This window comes from Podarcis bocagei (genome assembly GCF_964188305.1).
Source record: "Podarcis bocagei genome assembly, chromosome: 13".
NCBI classification, from domain to species: Eukaryota; Metazoa; Chordata; class Lepidosauria; order Squamata; family Lacertidae; genus Podarcis; species Podarcis bocagei.
In genome coordinates this window covers 29490048-29507385 of record NC_138138.1, presented here as the reverse complement: position 1 = coordinate 29507385, position 17338 = coordinate 29490048, and the positions used below count along the sequence as shown (strand labels likewise).

At 46.7% G+C, this 17338-nt stretch overlaps 1 protein-coding gene and 1 long non-coding RNA gene across 4 annotated transcripts in view; one reads left to right on the top strand and one right to left on the bottom strand.

Moving 5' to 3' along the window:
• The window catches only part of TRIM28 (tripartite motif containing 28), a 32893-nt gene extending 32221 nt beyond the window's left edge, over positions 1-672 (bottom strand). Inside the window, exon 1 of one of the 3 annotated variants that reach the window (XM_081165298.1) lies at positions 85-672. In XM_081165298.1, coding sequence (XP_081021424.1) covers positions 85-352 — 268 coding nt within the window. In that variant the 5' untranslated portion in view covers positions 353-672. The remainder of the gene's footprint in view (positions 1-84) is intronic. The other 2 variants (XM_081165297.1, XM_081165299.1) reach the window with 2 other exon arrangements.
• Positions 673-5876: 5204 nt separating this feature from the next.
• On the top strand, positions 5877-15787 carry LOC308570599. Its single transcript, XR_014001202.1, has 2 exons — positions 5877-7204; positions 8583-15787. It is a non-coding gene; the product is annotated as an uncharacterized lncRNA (long non-coding RNA).
• The last annotated feature ends 1551 nt before the right edge of the window (positions 15788-17338 follow it).

The window sequence follows — 17338 nt, the reverse complement described above, 5'->3', positions numbered from 1 at the left end:
TCCGTCGCAAGCTTCCTCAGCCTCGACCCCTGCCAGGAGGGGCTCCTTCTCCCCCGCCGCCCGCTTCTTCCCCGCCAGCCTCACCTTGGCCATCCTTGTTGTTGCCGCCGGCTGCTGCAGCGGCGGCGGCGGGCTCGACCTTCATGCACTCCTTGCAGACGGTGTGGAGGCAAGGCAGGAGGCGCGGGTCCCGCTCGGAGCGCAGCCTCTCCCGGCACACGCCGCATTTCTCCAGCAGGTCGATGCCTTCCACGTTGAGCGGGGCGGCGGCGGTGGAAGAGCGCTGCTTGTCCCCAGCGCCGCCTCCGCCAGCAGCTTCCGCAGGGGCAGGGGCCGTCGCAGGAGCAGACATTGCACCGAGAGGAGGAGCAGGAGGAGCAGGAGAAGCAGCAGCAGCCGCACACACGCGCCCGCGCGCGAAGAAGCTGGGCCTCGTGGGAGGCTGGCGGGGGGGGGGGCGCGGCGCTGGCGGCCTCGAGAAGGAGACGCTCCGCCACCCGCTGGGGCCCTGCCTGTTCCCCGCACGCGCTGCGAGAGAGAGAGAAAGACAAGGGGAGCGGCGCGCGCAGCGAACAGAGAGACAGACAAGAGGCCTGGCTGCGTTACAGCTCGCTCTTGCCTTCGCTCTCTCTCCCTCCTTCCTCCTCCTCCTGAAGCTCCGCCCACTCGGCCGAGTGAACGACGGGTAGTTTTCAGGAGTTGCGGGGGGGAGGGAAGGCCAGGGATACAAGCCCCGTTACGCGCGCCTTCCAGGCTTCTTTTTTTTCAGGGGCGGAGCTAGACAATCTTCCAAGGCCAATCGGAATCTTTGATCGATGCTTAAAACCGGCCAACTGGTAAACTGCCCGCCCTCTTTCCGCCTCCTCCTCCTCCTCCAAGAAACAAGGAGGGAATAAATAGCCGTCCAATCAAAATCCGGTACGCTTCACAATTGTGCACCCCCCCCCCGTCCACCCCGCGCACCTCAGCTTCACCGATCTGTTTTATTGGAGCGAATAAATCAAGGCTTGGAATGCTGTCTGCTCAGGCCCCGCCCTCTCCCTGAGCGGGGCGGGCTAAGGGAGATTTAAGAGGCTGAAACCATGGCAACCGCGAAGTCTCTGGAGCTGGTCGGGAGAGGCGGGGATGGGCTTTGGATTGACATGCGAAGAGCCAGTTGCGAAGAAGCAAAGTCTGGGAGCAGCCAATCCTTTTTGTTCCGCCTCCCCGCCCCTTTGCTTAGCCGAATCCCTTTCATCCTCCATGTTGAAGCCCGAACAGAGGCTTCCCTTTAAAGCATTAAATGGCTGAAGCGAAGCAGGCAGGTCAGGGTAATTCTGGAGTAGCTGCTTCGGAGTGACACTGAAGTGACACCGATATCACACACCCCCAACCCCTTCGCAGCCCAATGAACTGGATAATTTATTTTTCAAAGATAATGGGGAGTAACTCCGGATTCACAAATGTCTCCTAAAACACTAGCCAGTCTCTGTCACCACTAACGGCTGGCAAGTATTGCTACACACATCTCGCCCTAATACCGTACGATTGAAGCCAGTAACATGTTTTTCTTTAAAAAAAAAATTCTTGCAGCACCTTAAAACCTAGCATGGGCGTGGCCAGGATGGGGGGGGAAGAACTTCAGATCTGTATTTTTATTGCTTATGGGGGCAGCTACCCCTCCCTTCCCCCCTTCCCATGAAGCCTAGTTCAGTAAATATATTGTAGGTAATAGCATAAGCCTTCAAGACTAGAACTCACTTTATTAGATATATGAAATGAAGATAACACTTTGTGTGTCTCATGATGGGGACTCTGGTGACTGGAAGCTTGGTCACAATAATTTTTTATATTTTTTTGTAGTTTTCCATCTCAGCTATTGCTTATGAAGGCTAGGCCAACATTAATTTGAGCCACCTAGCTTCCACGTTAAGGTGGCCACTTATCTAACACCAAAAACATGCAAATACACTGGCAGAAAAAAAGAGATTTGCATAAAATTTGCTTATGCTGATTTATATGCATAGATGGGGAACTGGGGGGGGGGGAGACCATAGTGGCAGACTCGGATCAAGTAACCTGTGTGCTTGCTTTGTTGGCTGCCCAGGTGCTAAATTCTGATGGGCAACTTCAAGATCTTTACTGTCCTTAATGGGTTTTTTAATCTTTAAACTAGGTTTGGACCAGATAGCCATTCAAATAAAGGACACATTCCAATATATTATTCTATCTTTTTATCTTTTATTTGTTTTTGTTAAGAGTACCTAACCTGTTTAATACATTTACAGTATATCCTGCTTTTCCTCCAGGAAGAGTACATGGTTTTCCATGCGTCTGTTTTATGATCACAGCCACTCTGTTGTGGCTGGGGCAAACCAGTCACATGGGCGGGGTACAAATAATGAAATTATTATTATTATTGTAAAGTATGCAAAACTAACAGATAATGACTAGCCCCAAGTAACCCCAATAATGGGGGGCTTTGAATCTGAGTCTCTCGTTGCTACTTTGTAACTAGTCTGGTGACTCCAATATTCCTTCAAATACAATACCATCCTCACATGATGACCCTATTCCAGGTTCCAGTATCAGACACACACCATGAGAGTCCCAGCAATTTTCCTACAGTTATTCATCTTTTTCCCACACAGATTTGTCAAAATCCAAGCTTGAGCCTCTCTCTGAAATAATCTAGCAGCTATCTGTTTTGAAGGGCATGTATAAACCTGAAGAGGATCACAGCATTTGTTTAACTGATTCAGACATCATAAAATACAACTACCGCTGCATTTCATTTCCCAGTCACTCTTCCCAAGTAATTACTCAGTAAGGCTGCAACCCTATGCCCAATTACATAGGAATTAGCCTCAATGAACTAAAGGGGACTTACTCCTGAGTAGACATGCCTTGGATTCTGCTGCCAAAATTTTGAAAACATACAATGGAGTCTGAAGTGGACCCCCCCCCCCCCGGACAATGACTCTCAAGTACATACTTTCTTACACATTCATTCACAGCCCAGTGCTTTAGTGGCTCCATTGATCTCTCATCAGTGAATAACAATGAAGGATTTCCCAAGTTTTATTTATTACATTTATTCCCTGAACTATCCTACTTAACTTTACATTTTTTTGGATAGCCTTTAGAAGAATCCTGCATTGACTTTCCAGGCAAGACATAATAGGTCATTTAGATGCTAATACACTGAAACAGAGCAATCAGGAACAACTGATTATTAGCTTGTGCTTTTCTCTTTTCCATAGAAACACTGTCACCCTGCCTTTTCACTTGATTGTTAAAACTCTTTGAAAATACATTTCTACATCTTCCTGGTAACTTGCATGGTGTGGGGAAATTGGAGAAAGGTTTTTCTGTCTTCTAATACTAGATTAGAACCTGGGTAATACAATGAATGTTTGATGATTCAGGACAGGTAAAAGGAAGTAATTCTTTGCACAGTACATAGTTAAGCTGTGGAATTTGCTCCCGCAAGAGGTAGTAATGGTAGAGAATTTTAATGGCTTTAAAATTCATATAATGCTATCAATTCCTATTAGTCAGGGTGGCTGTGTACCATGTCCACTGTTGAAGGCAGTATGTCTCTGAATACCAGCTGTGAGAACAGGATGCTGGCTTTGATAGAGCTTTGGCGTGCTCTGGTCCATGGGGTCACGAAGAGTCGGACACGACTAAACGACTAAACAACAACAACAGCAGGGCTTTTTATCTCCTTTTCTTCCTTCTTTCCCCTCTACCAAGTATTTTGCCAAGTTAGTTCGTCTGTCTGTCTGTTCTCTATGCATTCATACACCTATTGATATATCACCCACCCAACTTGGCACAATGGTTCTCAAGATGGAGGAGTTAGTTTCTGCCTACTTTTAGAAACTAGGTGCCATTCTGAATCAGAATAATGGACCAAATCATTCCAAACTGCATCAATTTGGGCACTTCTGAAGATACTGTCACCCAATTTGCTGTGACAGTTCCCAAGATTGAGGAGTGGGATTTGGTTTATGAAAGACCAAACAGTTACAAGCACCATTGATTTGGACACTTTTGAAGATATCATTGCTCAATTTGTTGTGATGGTTCCCAGGATGGAGATGGAGATGGGTTTTGGTCTGTGTTTGGAAATTGCCATGCCCCTTTTGAATCAAGATGGCAGACAAAACTATTCCAAACTGCACCTCTGAAGATATCACCCCCCAAGTTGGCATAATGGTTCCTGAGATAGAGGGTAACATTTTGGTCTATATTTGGATATCATGGGATGCTATTTTGAATAAAGATGGTGGGCTGAACCTTTCAAAATTGCAGTGATTTTAATCAAATTTGACAGTTGACTAAAATGGCTGTGCACCAGATTTGGATCTGAGCTTCAACCAACTTGGGTTGAGACAGCTACAAATCACCCTGAGTCAGGTTGCCTGGAGTAAGCCAGGTCTGTCATGGGAGAAGAAGGTGAGACAGGCAGCTTCTACCAATAATAGCATGGGGCTGTTTTCAAGAGGGCTTTCAAACAGCCCCACACAGCAGTTTGCCTGTGTGTGTCTATTCCCAGCAAAGGAACACACACACAGTCAAACTGAACAGGACTGAACCACCTAGTCACTGGACCACCACTGCAGGTCAGTTAGTTGGTCTCTCACCATCAGTTATGGCCCCCATGGCAATGACTAATGCACAAGTCAGTTTCAGAAGATGAGGAGGGAAAGTGAGCTGGGTCCAGGTCAGACGGATGCTTCCCACAATGTGGTGGTAGCAGCAGCGATGATGGCAGCCAGATAAGCAGTGGCCTGGGAGTTGGAGAAGGCGATGCTGGCAGTGGTAGTGATCGGAGTGGGTGTGCCTGAGGCCTGAACCACAAGTCAGGACACATGGGCAACAATGTGGAGGGCAGGAGGGCACAGAGGGGAAAGCAAGCAGGTATGAGCATGTGCATCAGCAGTACAGGAGCCTCCCACCAATGCTGCAGTCCTTTTGGCTGCAGGAGTCTGCTTTGCCATGGTGCTCACTACAGGGAACATGTTAACAGAACAACACCCAGCAGATTGAACCCTTCTGCTCTCTGCAGAGTGGTGGGGAGGCGGGGTGGGGTGGGGAGGAGGTGTGGCATCTCCTTCCTTTGCCCCCCTACTCATCATATCATGTTTTTAAAATCCTAATTAAACATGAGGCCTGCCCCCAAATTGATTTGGGGCTGGTCAGGTGTTCCCTAGTTGGGGGAGGGTGGGCATGCATAACACTAGGAACTAAGAAAATATAGTATTCATTTATAAATCCCAGTATTTATTAGCTTGTTAGAATTCCCAAGCAACGCTGGGCTCTTCCAGCTAGTATTCAATAAGAGAGCAAGTGAGAGAATTTTATTGCTAGATTGGGAATGTGTGTCGTTTTGCTATTTTCTTTTAAATATGCACTGGTATATGCTCCAGCATAGGAGACAAGGGAATACATAGTCTCCAAAGATGGGGAGGGGGGCTGAATCTTCATAAAATGCTGGTGCAGTAGTTTTCTCATTTGAGTGCTATGAAAATATATTGAAAATATGCTATGAAAGTATATTGCAACTAAAGGTTTTGTGTACACTTCCTATTAGTAATATATGTTTATTTGTGAGGAGAACTAGGAGGGAATGTGAGAGCTAGTTAGGAGCCTCACCGTGAGTCTTCAAGAGCACCTCACTGTTGTCTGCCCTTCTCCCATATTTAAGTTTCAAACTGCATCATGTACCTTCAGACCATGAGATACAGAGTTACCTGAAAAGTAATCGTACACAAAATGACTAGAAATAACAGATTAAAAAAAACAAACATAAGCAGACAATGGCCTGGCTCCTAGCTGAAGGGGGAGGGAGTTGCATAGGTCATATGAGAAATGGAAAACTGGACATATAGGACAATTTCAGGGACAGGACAAATTCCATCTGTGTGGGTTTCTGACAGAGGAGAAATTTTAATTTATAGGCCATAAATACTTATAACTCAGAAATTCCAGAAACGCAGCCAACCATGCCCTTACTCCAGTCTGGTTTGTTGCTGAAGCTGAAAGGGCACTAAATCAATGTTACAGATAATATCTCTGGGGCCCTGCTGCTCACTCCCTGAGCTCTAGGAGTGAAGCTTCAAAGCAGTTTTAGATCATTCTTGAAGTGCATTGGTCAGTGGACTCATCCTCCCTTCTCACAGTCTTATCAACCCTGCCATAAACTAGAACAAAGGGAGTATTGGAGGAGAAGGACAAGCATAAATCTCTTGGTGGGGGAGCAGTCTGCAGGGTGGATCAAGGAAAGGAGCAGTGTTTTGCCTGGAGGCAGAAGAGGCACAAAGGAGGCTACCAAAAGGATAAGCTTGGGCTTTCGTAAATGTATTATAATGTAAAATTGGAAGCTATCAAGCGCCTGTCCCCTTTTCCAAATCGGAGCCGAGCCAATATTTAAAACTGTTGCTAAAGCCGAACTGTGCGCATCAAACGATTTAATAAGACTATGCACCTTACTGCGCTCAAAGTGCATAAGGATAAAGATAAGGATAAAGCATAAGGATGCTGCGACCACGCCGTGCATTTAAAGCACACGCACGAGTCCCGGGAACCGCAGTTTATTCCGCACAGAGCTATAACTTCCAGCACCCTGAACGACCTACGTTTCCCAGGATTATTTGCGGGGGAGGGAGGGCAATGAACTTTAAATATACGGTGTGTGCGCGCACCACCAACACCACAGCCCTTCAAGGGAGGCCCTTGCTGTGAAACTCGCACGGCAGCAAATCTTGCAAAACGGTGCTGAATGCGACCTCTGCATTCGGAACGGGTTTTCTTTTTTTTAACGGAAAGAAATAAATCTGCCTCTCGGGTCTGTGGAAACGAGCGGCGAGAGCTTGCCGTCGTGCCTTTTCTTAATAATGATGCTGACGCATCCTTAGTGCCTCCGCTCCCTTTGCGCTTGCTGCTGTTTCCCAACCCAGCCGGGCGAACTCCCTCCCTCGTCGGCTGGAGCAGGGTTAAAACCATCGAGCCGGAGCTGCCGCCGCCGCCGCCGCCACACGAAGCGAAGGGTGGGGGACAGGATGCAGCGAGGGGTCCTTTCCTGTGCCCGGACCCGCCGCTGCCCACCCACCCACACACGCTGCGAGGGTGGCTGGTTCCCTCCCAGGGCCCGAGCACCGGACGCGCCTGCCGAAGGGCGCGCGAACCTCCGGGATCCCTGCGCGGGGCTGCATCGGTGAGAGCGCCTTGGACGGAGAGGAGGGCGGAGCCCACGATGCGGAGCCGGGGAGGGCGGCGCGCGCCCCCAGCGCCGGAGGGCGCTTCCCGCCTCCCAGTTCCGTGCCCCACATTCCCCCCGGTTTTCTCTCTTTCCTTATTTCCCCCCTTTTTTTGCAGCAGGGAGCTTCTCTCCTCCCGCCTTGCTTTCTGCCTTTAATTGTCTTTCTCCCAATCGCCCCATTTCCGCGACTAAGCGCGGCCCAACCTCGGGTGGGATTTTCGTTGTGGGTTATTCTTTTTTTATTTTATTTTCCTGCAGATTGAAGGCGGTCATCCTGTAACTACTTACCGGGGGGAGGGGGGAAGCCCCATTGAGACCCATCGGATTTGTGCGATTTAGCTTGTAATGAAAAAAAAAAAGAAAAAGGCTGTGTGGGTGCGGCTTTCTAATGATGTATCTGAGGTGTTATAGGAATGCTTGGCTTGTTCTCTTTGTATATAAATACATAAAGGTAAAGGGACCCCATACATACATACATACATACATATATATATATATTCACACACATACACAGTGCTATTTTTCTAGGGGGGGGGGGAAAGGTGCCTGAGCTTCTCCCTTATTCTCTTAGAATGGCAATGGCGCCCACCTGAGAGGTGCCAGAGCTGAGGTCCTGTGAGCTCAGGTTTAAAAAAAGCCCTGCACATACACACCCACACAGCTTCAAGAACCATTGTTTTGTTTTTCTGAGTAGCATTTAAGATTTAACGTAGAGTGTAAGTTACATGGGGCAGGGAGCTAAATACACATTCACTATTAAACATCACAACATAGTGTGCAAGTTTTCCGGGACTCTTCACCAGGCCTGATGGTAAGCGAAACAATGAGTGGGGAAGGAAAAGGTGGCTGTGGACTGGTGTCAAAGCCACGGTGTCTCAGCTGGCCATGGTTTTAAGATGGAATTCTGATTCTACATCGGTAGATTCTCCTTGTAAGCTGATTTGGGGGCCGATCTTACCTGAAAAGTATAATCTGACATTTTTTTTAAAAAACCAATTTCTTTGGAAGTGTGTTATTAACAACAAGCCTAAAATGCCCTGGATCTAAAGGTACAGTGTGCGCAACGCACATCAATAGTGCAGTAATAAAACATGTAAAATGCTACTTTTTATCTACTACATTTCCCCAAGAGTACATGAGCCACTAAAAAAAATTATGTGGGGGTGAAGGTGGTGAGTGCAGCAGGTGAAAAGTATTCATAAACTTTGTTGACCTACATTACGTTGTCTCTCTTTCCCATCCTATTGCTCAGCTTTGGCCACAACTCTCATATGTTCCTTCTCTCTCTCTCTCTCTCTCTCTCCTCTTCTCTTTTTCTCTGTTTCTCGAGCAGGTGGTGTGGGCAAAGGTCCAAAACCTGTTAGTCAAGAGAAGGCTGAGAAGGTGAGAAGTGGTTGAAAGAAGGCTTATAAAGAAAGAAAATAGCCTAACTATCAAAACGGCTTACTGCGGGAGAAGCCCCGAGATAGGCCAGGCCTATTGCTCTGGGCTGGCAGGAGGTCTGTTCAACCACTGCTGGCCAGGCCAGGCCGAGGTGAGGTGTGCTGAGGCAGGAGCTTCCTTTTCCTACGGAGGTACCTTCCCCGGACCGCCGCCACTACCACCACCACCACCACCACCAGCCGCTGGCATGGGGGAGAAATCTCACACGTGCCCCTACTGCGGGAAAGGCTTCCGGCGCAATTCGCACCTGACCCGACACATGGCCACCCATTCCGGGCTCCAGCGCCCCTTGGGCGGGAAGCGCCTCGGGCAGCAGGTGCAGGAAGAGGACCGGCCATTCAGCTGCAGCTACTGTGGGAAAAGCTTTGCCAAGAGCGCCCACCTGGCGCGGCACCAGGAGACCCATTCGGGGGAGAGGCCCTACAAGTGCACCTACTGCGGGAAGGCCTTTGGGCGCAACTCCCACCTCACCCGGCACCACAGCACGCACACCGGGGAGCGCCCGTACGAGTGTGGCGTTTGCGGCAAAGCTTTCACACGCAGCGCCCACGTCACCCGACACCAGGGCACGCACACCGGGGAGAGGCCTTTCCGCTGCACACGCTGTGGCAAGCGCTTCACCCGCAGCGCACATCTCCAGCGCCACCAAGGCATCCATAGCGGGGACAAGCCCTTCTCCTGCGGCGACTGCGGGAAGGGCTTCACCCGCAACGCCCACCTGGAGCGCCACCGTGCCACACATTCGGGGGAGAAACCTTTCAAGTGTGCCAGCTGCGGGAAAGGGTTTGGGGCGGCCTCCCACCTTGTAAGGCACCAGAGAACCCATAAAGTTTAGTCAGCTGGGTTGGTCCTATATCCATCCAAACGGGGGGTGAGAAATGGCCAGTATTGGACATATGTTTGTCTTTATGTCAGGATGGCTCTTCCCCTCCCCCTTCCCCATGTCTTTTCTCCACGCTATAAAATAACCTGAGTGTTTAGCTGCTGTGATTTGAGAGAGAATTGAGCATAACAAATTCAGCAGTGATTGGTCCCTGGTCTACACAAAGACCGAAGCAATGTGGACTTCACACTCAGTTCATTTGCAGACCTAATGATGATAATTTTAAATGCTGGAACTGCAGGTTGTTCTGCTACTTCTTTCAGAGCGGGAAGGACAGTGTCAAATCTTCCCGACGTCCTCTGTATGTGGGGGTGGGTGTTTTTCCTTCTCTTCAGTATGGCAAATGAAAGCCACCCTTTTAAAATTTCCACTTGGCTATCAAGAAATATGCTGTGCGTCAAAAGTAAGAAACTCTGAACAAACGCTTAGACTTGAGGTGTTTGCACACCTCCCCCTTGCACACCTCCAGCATCTCAACGGATGTGGGAGCATGTAAACATGCCAATCTGTGGAGTAAAAAAAAAGCATCATTCTGGTGATTCACTTGGAATGAAGTTAGATTAACTCTTCCACCCTCCTTTCCCTCAGCTTTTCATTTCAGCCATCGTGGCCAAGAAAAAGCAGTTTATATCATACTCTCATCTGCCCACAGTACCCAGGAAATGACACCAGGAACACTGGACCTGACCTTTGAGCATTTCAGTACCCTTCAGCTGGGGGGGAAAGGCTATTGGTTTGCTTCTGAACCAATTCTCAGAACTTGTCTATGACTCTTCCATGGCACTTGGCAGTGTGTGCCTCTAGTTTTGCAGTATTTTTATCTTGCAAGCGGGATCTGCAACAAAATGTTACAGTGCTTTTGCCTGCCAGCCACGCCTCTTTTCAGAGTACTCCATCCTGTTCCCCACCTCCCAGTGTTCTGTCCCATTGCCCCACCTGACAGATACTCGGTGTTCTGTGGCCACCGAGCATGCTCTGTTCTCATTGGGGTTTGTTTGGGTTGGTTTCTCCTCCGCCCTTCAGAAGGGCTGTAGCTCAGTGGTAGAGCATCTGTCTTGTATGCAGAGTGTCCCAGGTCAAATCTTTGGCATCTCCTGGTAAGGCTGAATCTCCTATCTGGAACGGTTTTCTTCTCCTTGGACAAGACTATAGTTCTGCTGATACATTTCACAGCCTAACACTGTTGTAGTTGAGAGATAGGGTAAAAAAACTAACCTTAAATTAGTTGGGTTTTTTAATGTAGCTACTTGTGCTTTTTTAAATGGAGGAGGAAGTTATAAATGATACTGTCAGCTGTTTCCACACAATATAGTTAGCTGATTTTCCTCTATAGAAGACATTTAAGGGGACATTGGGGGATTCTTGAGGAAGTCGGATATCTTGCTGCTCTGAAACATATGGAAAGAGATGCGGAGGCAGCAAACGTCTTAGCTGGAGTCCCCAAAACTTTCTCTGCTTAAGCCTGCGCTCCTAGGAAATACTGTCTTGCTTGTCTCCCAGTTTGCTGTCTGTGGCTCTTAACTAATCTGATGTGTGGTTTTTTGAAGGTCCTGGGCACTCGGGCTCTTCAGAGGCATAGCACAAGGGCACAGCCATGGTCTTGTATCAGGGCCCCCCTAAGACATGGATTCCCCCATGTGACAGCCTTGAGTTATGTGGCCTTTGGCCTCTGCATGTGTCATTTTTGATGTGGCCTCTTTGGAATCCAGGGTGATGAAGCAGTGCAGAAGTACAGCAAGTATGGAGCAAAACATCTCATGAGAAAGGTTTGAGTTTATGAACACACACAAAAGAAGTAAATTGAAACTCAGCGGAGGGAAGAAATAGGAGCCAAGGAGCGACAGAAACCTGCCAACTCTCCATTTGTTCGGCTAAGAGCAGAAATACTTTATAACACCTTTACTAGTTTGCCTAATGACAGGTCTAAATCTTTGAAGCCTGTGTTGGTCGTAACAAAGGGAACTGCCAGCAAGATGCAGGCACAGACTCTTTTGTTTTCCCTCTGCTTTTTCTGAACTCTTTCTAAATATAAAATGGGAGAAACAGCATCTGTACATCAGAATCTCAATGGCCAACATGATGTAGCGCAACAAAAACCACAAGAGTCATTGGAAAGAATACTAAGGTTGATGGGTCAAAACTGCAGCTGTTTCATACTTCTATTTCAACTCTTATTTTATTCTGCTTCCTATGAATTTGAAACTGCATTAAGCCTGACATTGGTTTCTCTCTGCTCAAACAGTGGAAATACTGAAATGGTGAACCTATATTTGTTCAGTATTCTGCATAGTACAGACATGATGGTTGACTTTTTCCGTTTGGGATTCCCAAGACCCTGCAATTGCTAGAAAAATACTTGGAATGTTCTGCCGTGTCCTAAATGATGGTTGCAGCCTTTTAATTGCCTTAGAGGTTTATCTCCCCAAAGTCAGGCTTTTGCCTTTCTGAATGGGGATATCCCTGGTAATTGCCAACAACACACTTGAGACTGGTATAGCTTTCCCTTCCTCTTGGGTGGTCAGTTTGTGTGGCTTTCCTTCCACTAGGGCCGAGGCTCCTGAGTCTGATTTGAGCCTTAATTCTTCAAGGGAGAAGCACAAGCTAAGTCAGTTCGCTTTGGGCCAGAGTAGAGTTTTCAGGTCTGCTCCCTCATACATCACAACCAGAAGGCAGCTTTTCCTGGAAGTGAAACTGCTTGCTTCCCTCACCTAGGCTTAAACACGTCCTCCTCCTGACTATCAATAAGCTTTCAGGTGTGTGGAGTGGGGGAAGACAGTTTTCTAAGAATATGTCACCTCTGACCCATGGCTTAAAAATCTGGACCCACACACACCCACACCCATTCTAGATGTGTGTAGTTACAGCTGTTGCCCATGGGGCTGTAAGATCAATAAAATGTGGAGCCACAGCCAATGACAGGCAGAGCCAAGTAATTCCAGTTCCCATCTTTCTCCCTGCTGACTTGGGCAAGGACAACACAGAGACTAAGGATTGCTGATAGACGGTGTACCCCCCCCCCCGGCACCATAGTAAGAAAGAAGGCAGGGAGGACTGGCTGAGGGCAGACTTGAGATGGGTAGGGCAGTGCCCTGTTCACCGTAATGGGCCAGCCTCTATTCCCAAGTGTGGAGGTTCTGCCACACAACAAACTGTTAAAGAAAAGAATAATATTGGTTGACTCCAGACTCTTGGGCTGCAATCTGCCATATTCTTATCTTGCAGAAAGTCCCATTGAACACAGAGGAATAGCATTCGATAGGACTCTTGGTCATGCTGTAGGCTCATTGAAATCAGTAAGACAAGTTGGTCATGACTGTATCAAGTCCCACCGATTCCAGCAAAACTAAAAGTGTAAAGTTATTTAAGCTGGATGCAGCCCACTGATTATTCTGCTAAACCGCTGTCAGCCAGAGAGGTCAACTCTCCACTGCCAAGAAAACCCCACAAACCTATGGGTGTTTGTGCCTATCCTCGTAAACAGCAGGAGTTTGATTAAGCGGTAAAGTCAGCGCACAAACACTAAAGTGAAGAAGTCATTTTGTTGCCAATCCATTGTATAAGAGAGTACAGCGGGGAAATAATTTTGGTGCTGTTTGCTATCATAAGTGCAAATTCTGAAGGCAGAATTCAGCCATTATTTGGAGAGTGGAAGACCTGTAGGGCATAAAGAGGTCTCTAAAGAAGAGCCATCTGCTCAGGGCCTGATTCTAATCCTGCCATCCAAGAAAGAGGACTCCTCATGAGTCAGGTAGTAGGGAACTGGCTTGTGTTTCTTGTTGCAGACCTCAGCTGCCAGATCTTGGAAGGAAGGAATATGCTGATTCTGCTGGGTTTATGTTGGAGAAAAAAGTATTTTGATCTTGCACTTGATTGGTCACTTTCATTAGACATTTTGCATGCATATACCCTATGTCTGCTGTGGACTCATGTACAACTATGACTGGTAGATTCTGGGGGAGCAGGAAAGGGTCTCATTTCCCATGTGAGGGGTGCACTCCAGATAGAAGGATGCCAAAGGCCTGTTGATTTCAGTGCGACTTCAGAGCCTGAAGTTCACTGTGCTGCACCCATCATGTTGTTGTGTTATGCCTGGCCTATGACTTTGCTAATGGAAGTTTCTTAAAAAAACAACAACCTCCCAACAGCTTGTATATAGATAATTTTTCAAGTTGTGCAGCAGTATTGTAGAACTATCATTGCTGGTGGTACACTTTTAATCCCCCCCCCCCCGGTACAATTGTGGACTTTGGTGAAATCAGTCATTTCTGTAGTAGCAGTACTTGGAGAAAAGCAGAAATTGGCTCATAGTGGCCAGACCAGCTCTGCTGCCATAGATGTGATGTTATGGATTACCATTCTCTCTCCCATTCCCAACCTGGAAAGTGTTTCTTCTTTATTTATTTTAATTCTTTTTTCTTTTTGGATGTAACATCAAGCAGTTATTATTGCACACCTTCCAGTGCATTTCCCATCACTTTCCTTACTGCTAAAAAGTGGCTCTCCTTTTTTAAGTGTCTTGAACAAGAGCTCTAAATCCACTATTAATTGCTCAACCTAAACTTCCTAGCATGTGATTGAGTTCCGTGTGCAAAATAGCAGTGGTCCAGGAACCTTCCGCTGCCCGCCCCCCAGTCTCATTCTTTGCGTCAGGCTTTTCCAACCAGACGTTTTGAAAATGATCCTGTGGTGCTTCAAGAACGGTGTCTAAATGCCAGGATCTGGGGCCACTAAAAGTGTACATTTGAACTCCTTGGCTCACAGCCTCTGCCAACCTGGTGTCCTCTAGATGTTTCCAACTACGGCTCTGCTGGCTTGAGCTGACGACAGCTATATAGTCCAACACATCTAAAAGGCACCAGGTTGTCGAAGGCCGGTTCAGTCATTGGGCTTGGATTGGTGTGCTTCATATTTGTTAAAACTCCTACCCACAAGAGAGCAGATGTCCACCCACTTGTGGACATTAGTGAAGCTGAATGTTGGAAGATTTGGGAGAGATAAAAGAAAGTACTTCTCCACGCAGTGCATCGTTAAACTATGGAACTCACCCCCACGAGACAGTGATGGGCACCAACCTAGATTGCTTCAAAAGAGGACTAGACAAATTCATTCAGGAGGAGGGGGCAGTCAATGACTACTAGCCATGACGGCTGTGCTTTGTCTCCACAGTTGGAGGCAGCAATAATTCTGAAAACCAGTTGCCAGACACCAAAGCCGGGGAGAGTGCTCTCATGCTTGAATCCTGCCTACAGGTTTCCCACAGGCATCTTGTTGGCCGCTGTGACAACAGAGCAGGACTAGATGGGCCATTGGCCTGATCCAGAAGGCTCTTCTTAGGTTCTTGCATTCTTAAGGGTGTTCCTGAGAGCAGCTGAGTCTTCTGAACACGTTTATGAGCATCTGCACCACATCTGTGGGGTGACAGAAGGGGCAAAGTGCATTTTGGGTGGTGGGAACACAGTTCCACATGTTAAGATTTGTGAAAGAGAAACAATGGCGTATTTCACTTTCATGCTTCCGTCCTGTTTTTCCCTGGAGTAAATGTCCCATGCCCCCCTCACGCGATTGCAATCCTATTAGTTTTGATAGAGTTAACTTTCAAGTAAGCATGCATTAGAATTGTGGCCTTCTTTTAATTCCTAGTTTATGATTTAGTTATATTGTTTAGGTGTTGTCGGGCAAAAGTGTATGTGGTGTTTTTTTTCTCCTTACTAGTGAATAACAGAAAGCCTTTTCCATTTCACAGGAGGCTCCAGCGAAGAGCAAGCTATTAGTTTGCAGGAGGGGGCATAGCTTTCTCCCCATCTTCCCACTCTGTTGCCACCTATGGAGCCAGTTCTGGGGTATTTGTTTTACTCTGGCTCAGTTCAGTGTTTGTGAGCTCTGCGTTTTAGTCTTTTTGAGGACTGGGGGTGGGGGGTTTAGGTTTCCTTTGCTTTAGAATTGTTTGTGGGCAGGGATGTTTTGGATTATTTGGTCTGTACTTTCTATGATTTTTATTACTGCCAATGGGTATGCCTTAACAAAACAATTGTAAATGCCATCGCAGCAGTATCGTAGCCAAACTTAAGCCTGGGTTTCCCGCCCCTATGAAATGCCCACCACCAACTTCCCACTTTCCCTGGTATTGCCCATGGTATCTTAATCTATTTCCCTGTCGTACTAACAGTGTCTGTCTCTTCACTGTATGAAATAAACACTTTTCCTGATTCCAAGATGCCTTGTTGACGTCCTAAGTAGCTAGGACACTATTTTCGGGTATAATAACCTGACACGGCTAGGAGACTTACCTGGACATTTGAGTGGGTGCAAAACGCAGCGAGCTGTCTATTGCTGTGTCGACGTGCAAAAATACACTCCTATGCTAGAGCAGGGGGTAGGCAGAAGGTAGGTTGGGATGTGCCGGTAGATCTTTGGGTGGTTTGCAGAAGATGAGTCCCAGCTGTTTTGCCTTCACTGTTCCTAAGTGCTTAGCTTTGGAGTATACAGAACAACTTGTGCTTGGCATTCTTCCCACACAAGAGTCAGGGTTTCGTAGTGGCCACAGGTCTGGTCTAGAACCTCAGGAGACCAGAGTTTAATCCCCACTTGGCCAGGAAGCTCACTGGGCAACCTTGGGCCTAACCTTAGTCTTACCTACCTTGCAGTGTTGTTGTCAGGATAAAATAGGAAGAGGGAGAATGGTGTACACTGGTTGGAGCTCCTTGGAGGAAGGGTGGACTATAAATGTAATAGTAAAGAGAAATGAAGAAATCCTGTCTGCCTTCTACCATGGAACCCAAGGCTGTGTATATGTGGTTCTCAGGTAGTCTACTCTTCCCAACTGATCAGGCACAGACCTGCTTAGTTTCATCAAGGTGGTGCCCCCCTGTGTCTTTGGACTCTACTCTAGAACCACATTAAACACAGTGTGTCATTGACCCTCAGGGGTGTCAGGAAAGGGTTAACAATTTGTTGTGTTTACTTGCGGATTGATTGATTCAGCAAATTTTATATATGGCTTGATTGTAACAAAATCTCTAGACGGCTTACAAGAAATATTAAAATTATCAATAAGAACAGTTTTAAACAAGTGATTAGAAAGCATTAAAACTAGTGGTCAGCAAAAAGAAAGAAAGAAAAACCCATTAAAACACATCAACATCTACATGTCTGGATAGACTTGCCTAAACAAAAATGTTTTAAGCAGATGCCAGAAAGAACACAGTGTTGGTGTCTGTCTGCTGTCAGTGTAAACCATTTTGCAACCAAAGCTACAGAAATGATGTAGAATGAGACAAAATACAGAATCCAGAAACTAAGAGCAATCAAACCAGGTCTAGAAGTGTATAGTTAATTTTATAATTTTAATTGCATAGTTAATTTCACTTAACAAAAAGCTGCCTAAACATCAAGATACTAGGGTAGTAGACACTTGTCTAATTTCAGCTGGTAACATCCCAAAGGCTGGATGGAGCTGCATCACTGAAAGCCTAGTCTATTATTATTATTATTATTATTATTATTATTATTATTATTATTATTATTATTATTAAATTTATATACCATATTTCATTCATAGGCCACAGGGCAGTTTACAGCATAAAAATACAAAATGAAAACGCATAACATAACAAAATACATTTATTAGTTGCCATGGCAGTTCAAAGCTCAAAATGACTTACAAAAAACAATACATACATGCATACATTAAAGTGAGGGGGGTATCCATTAAAACATCCCACCTAGTTAAAAGCCAGAGGCCTGATTAAAAAGGAAGGTTTTGG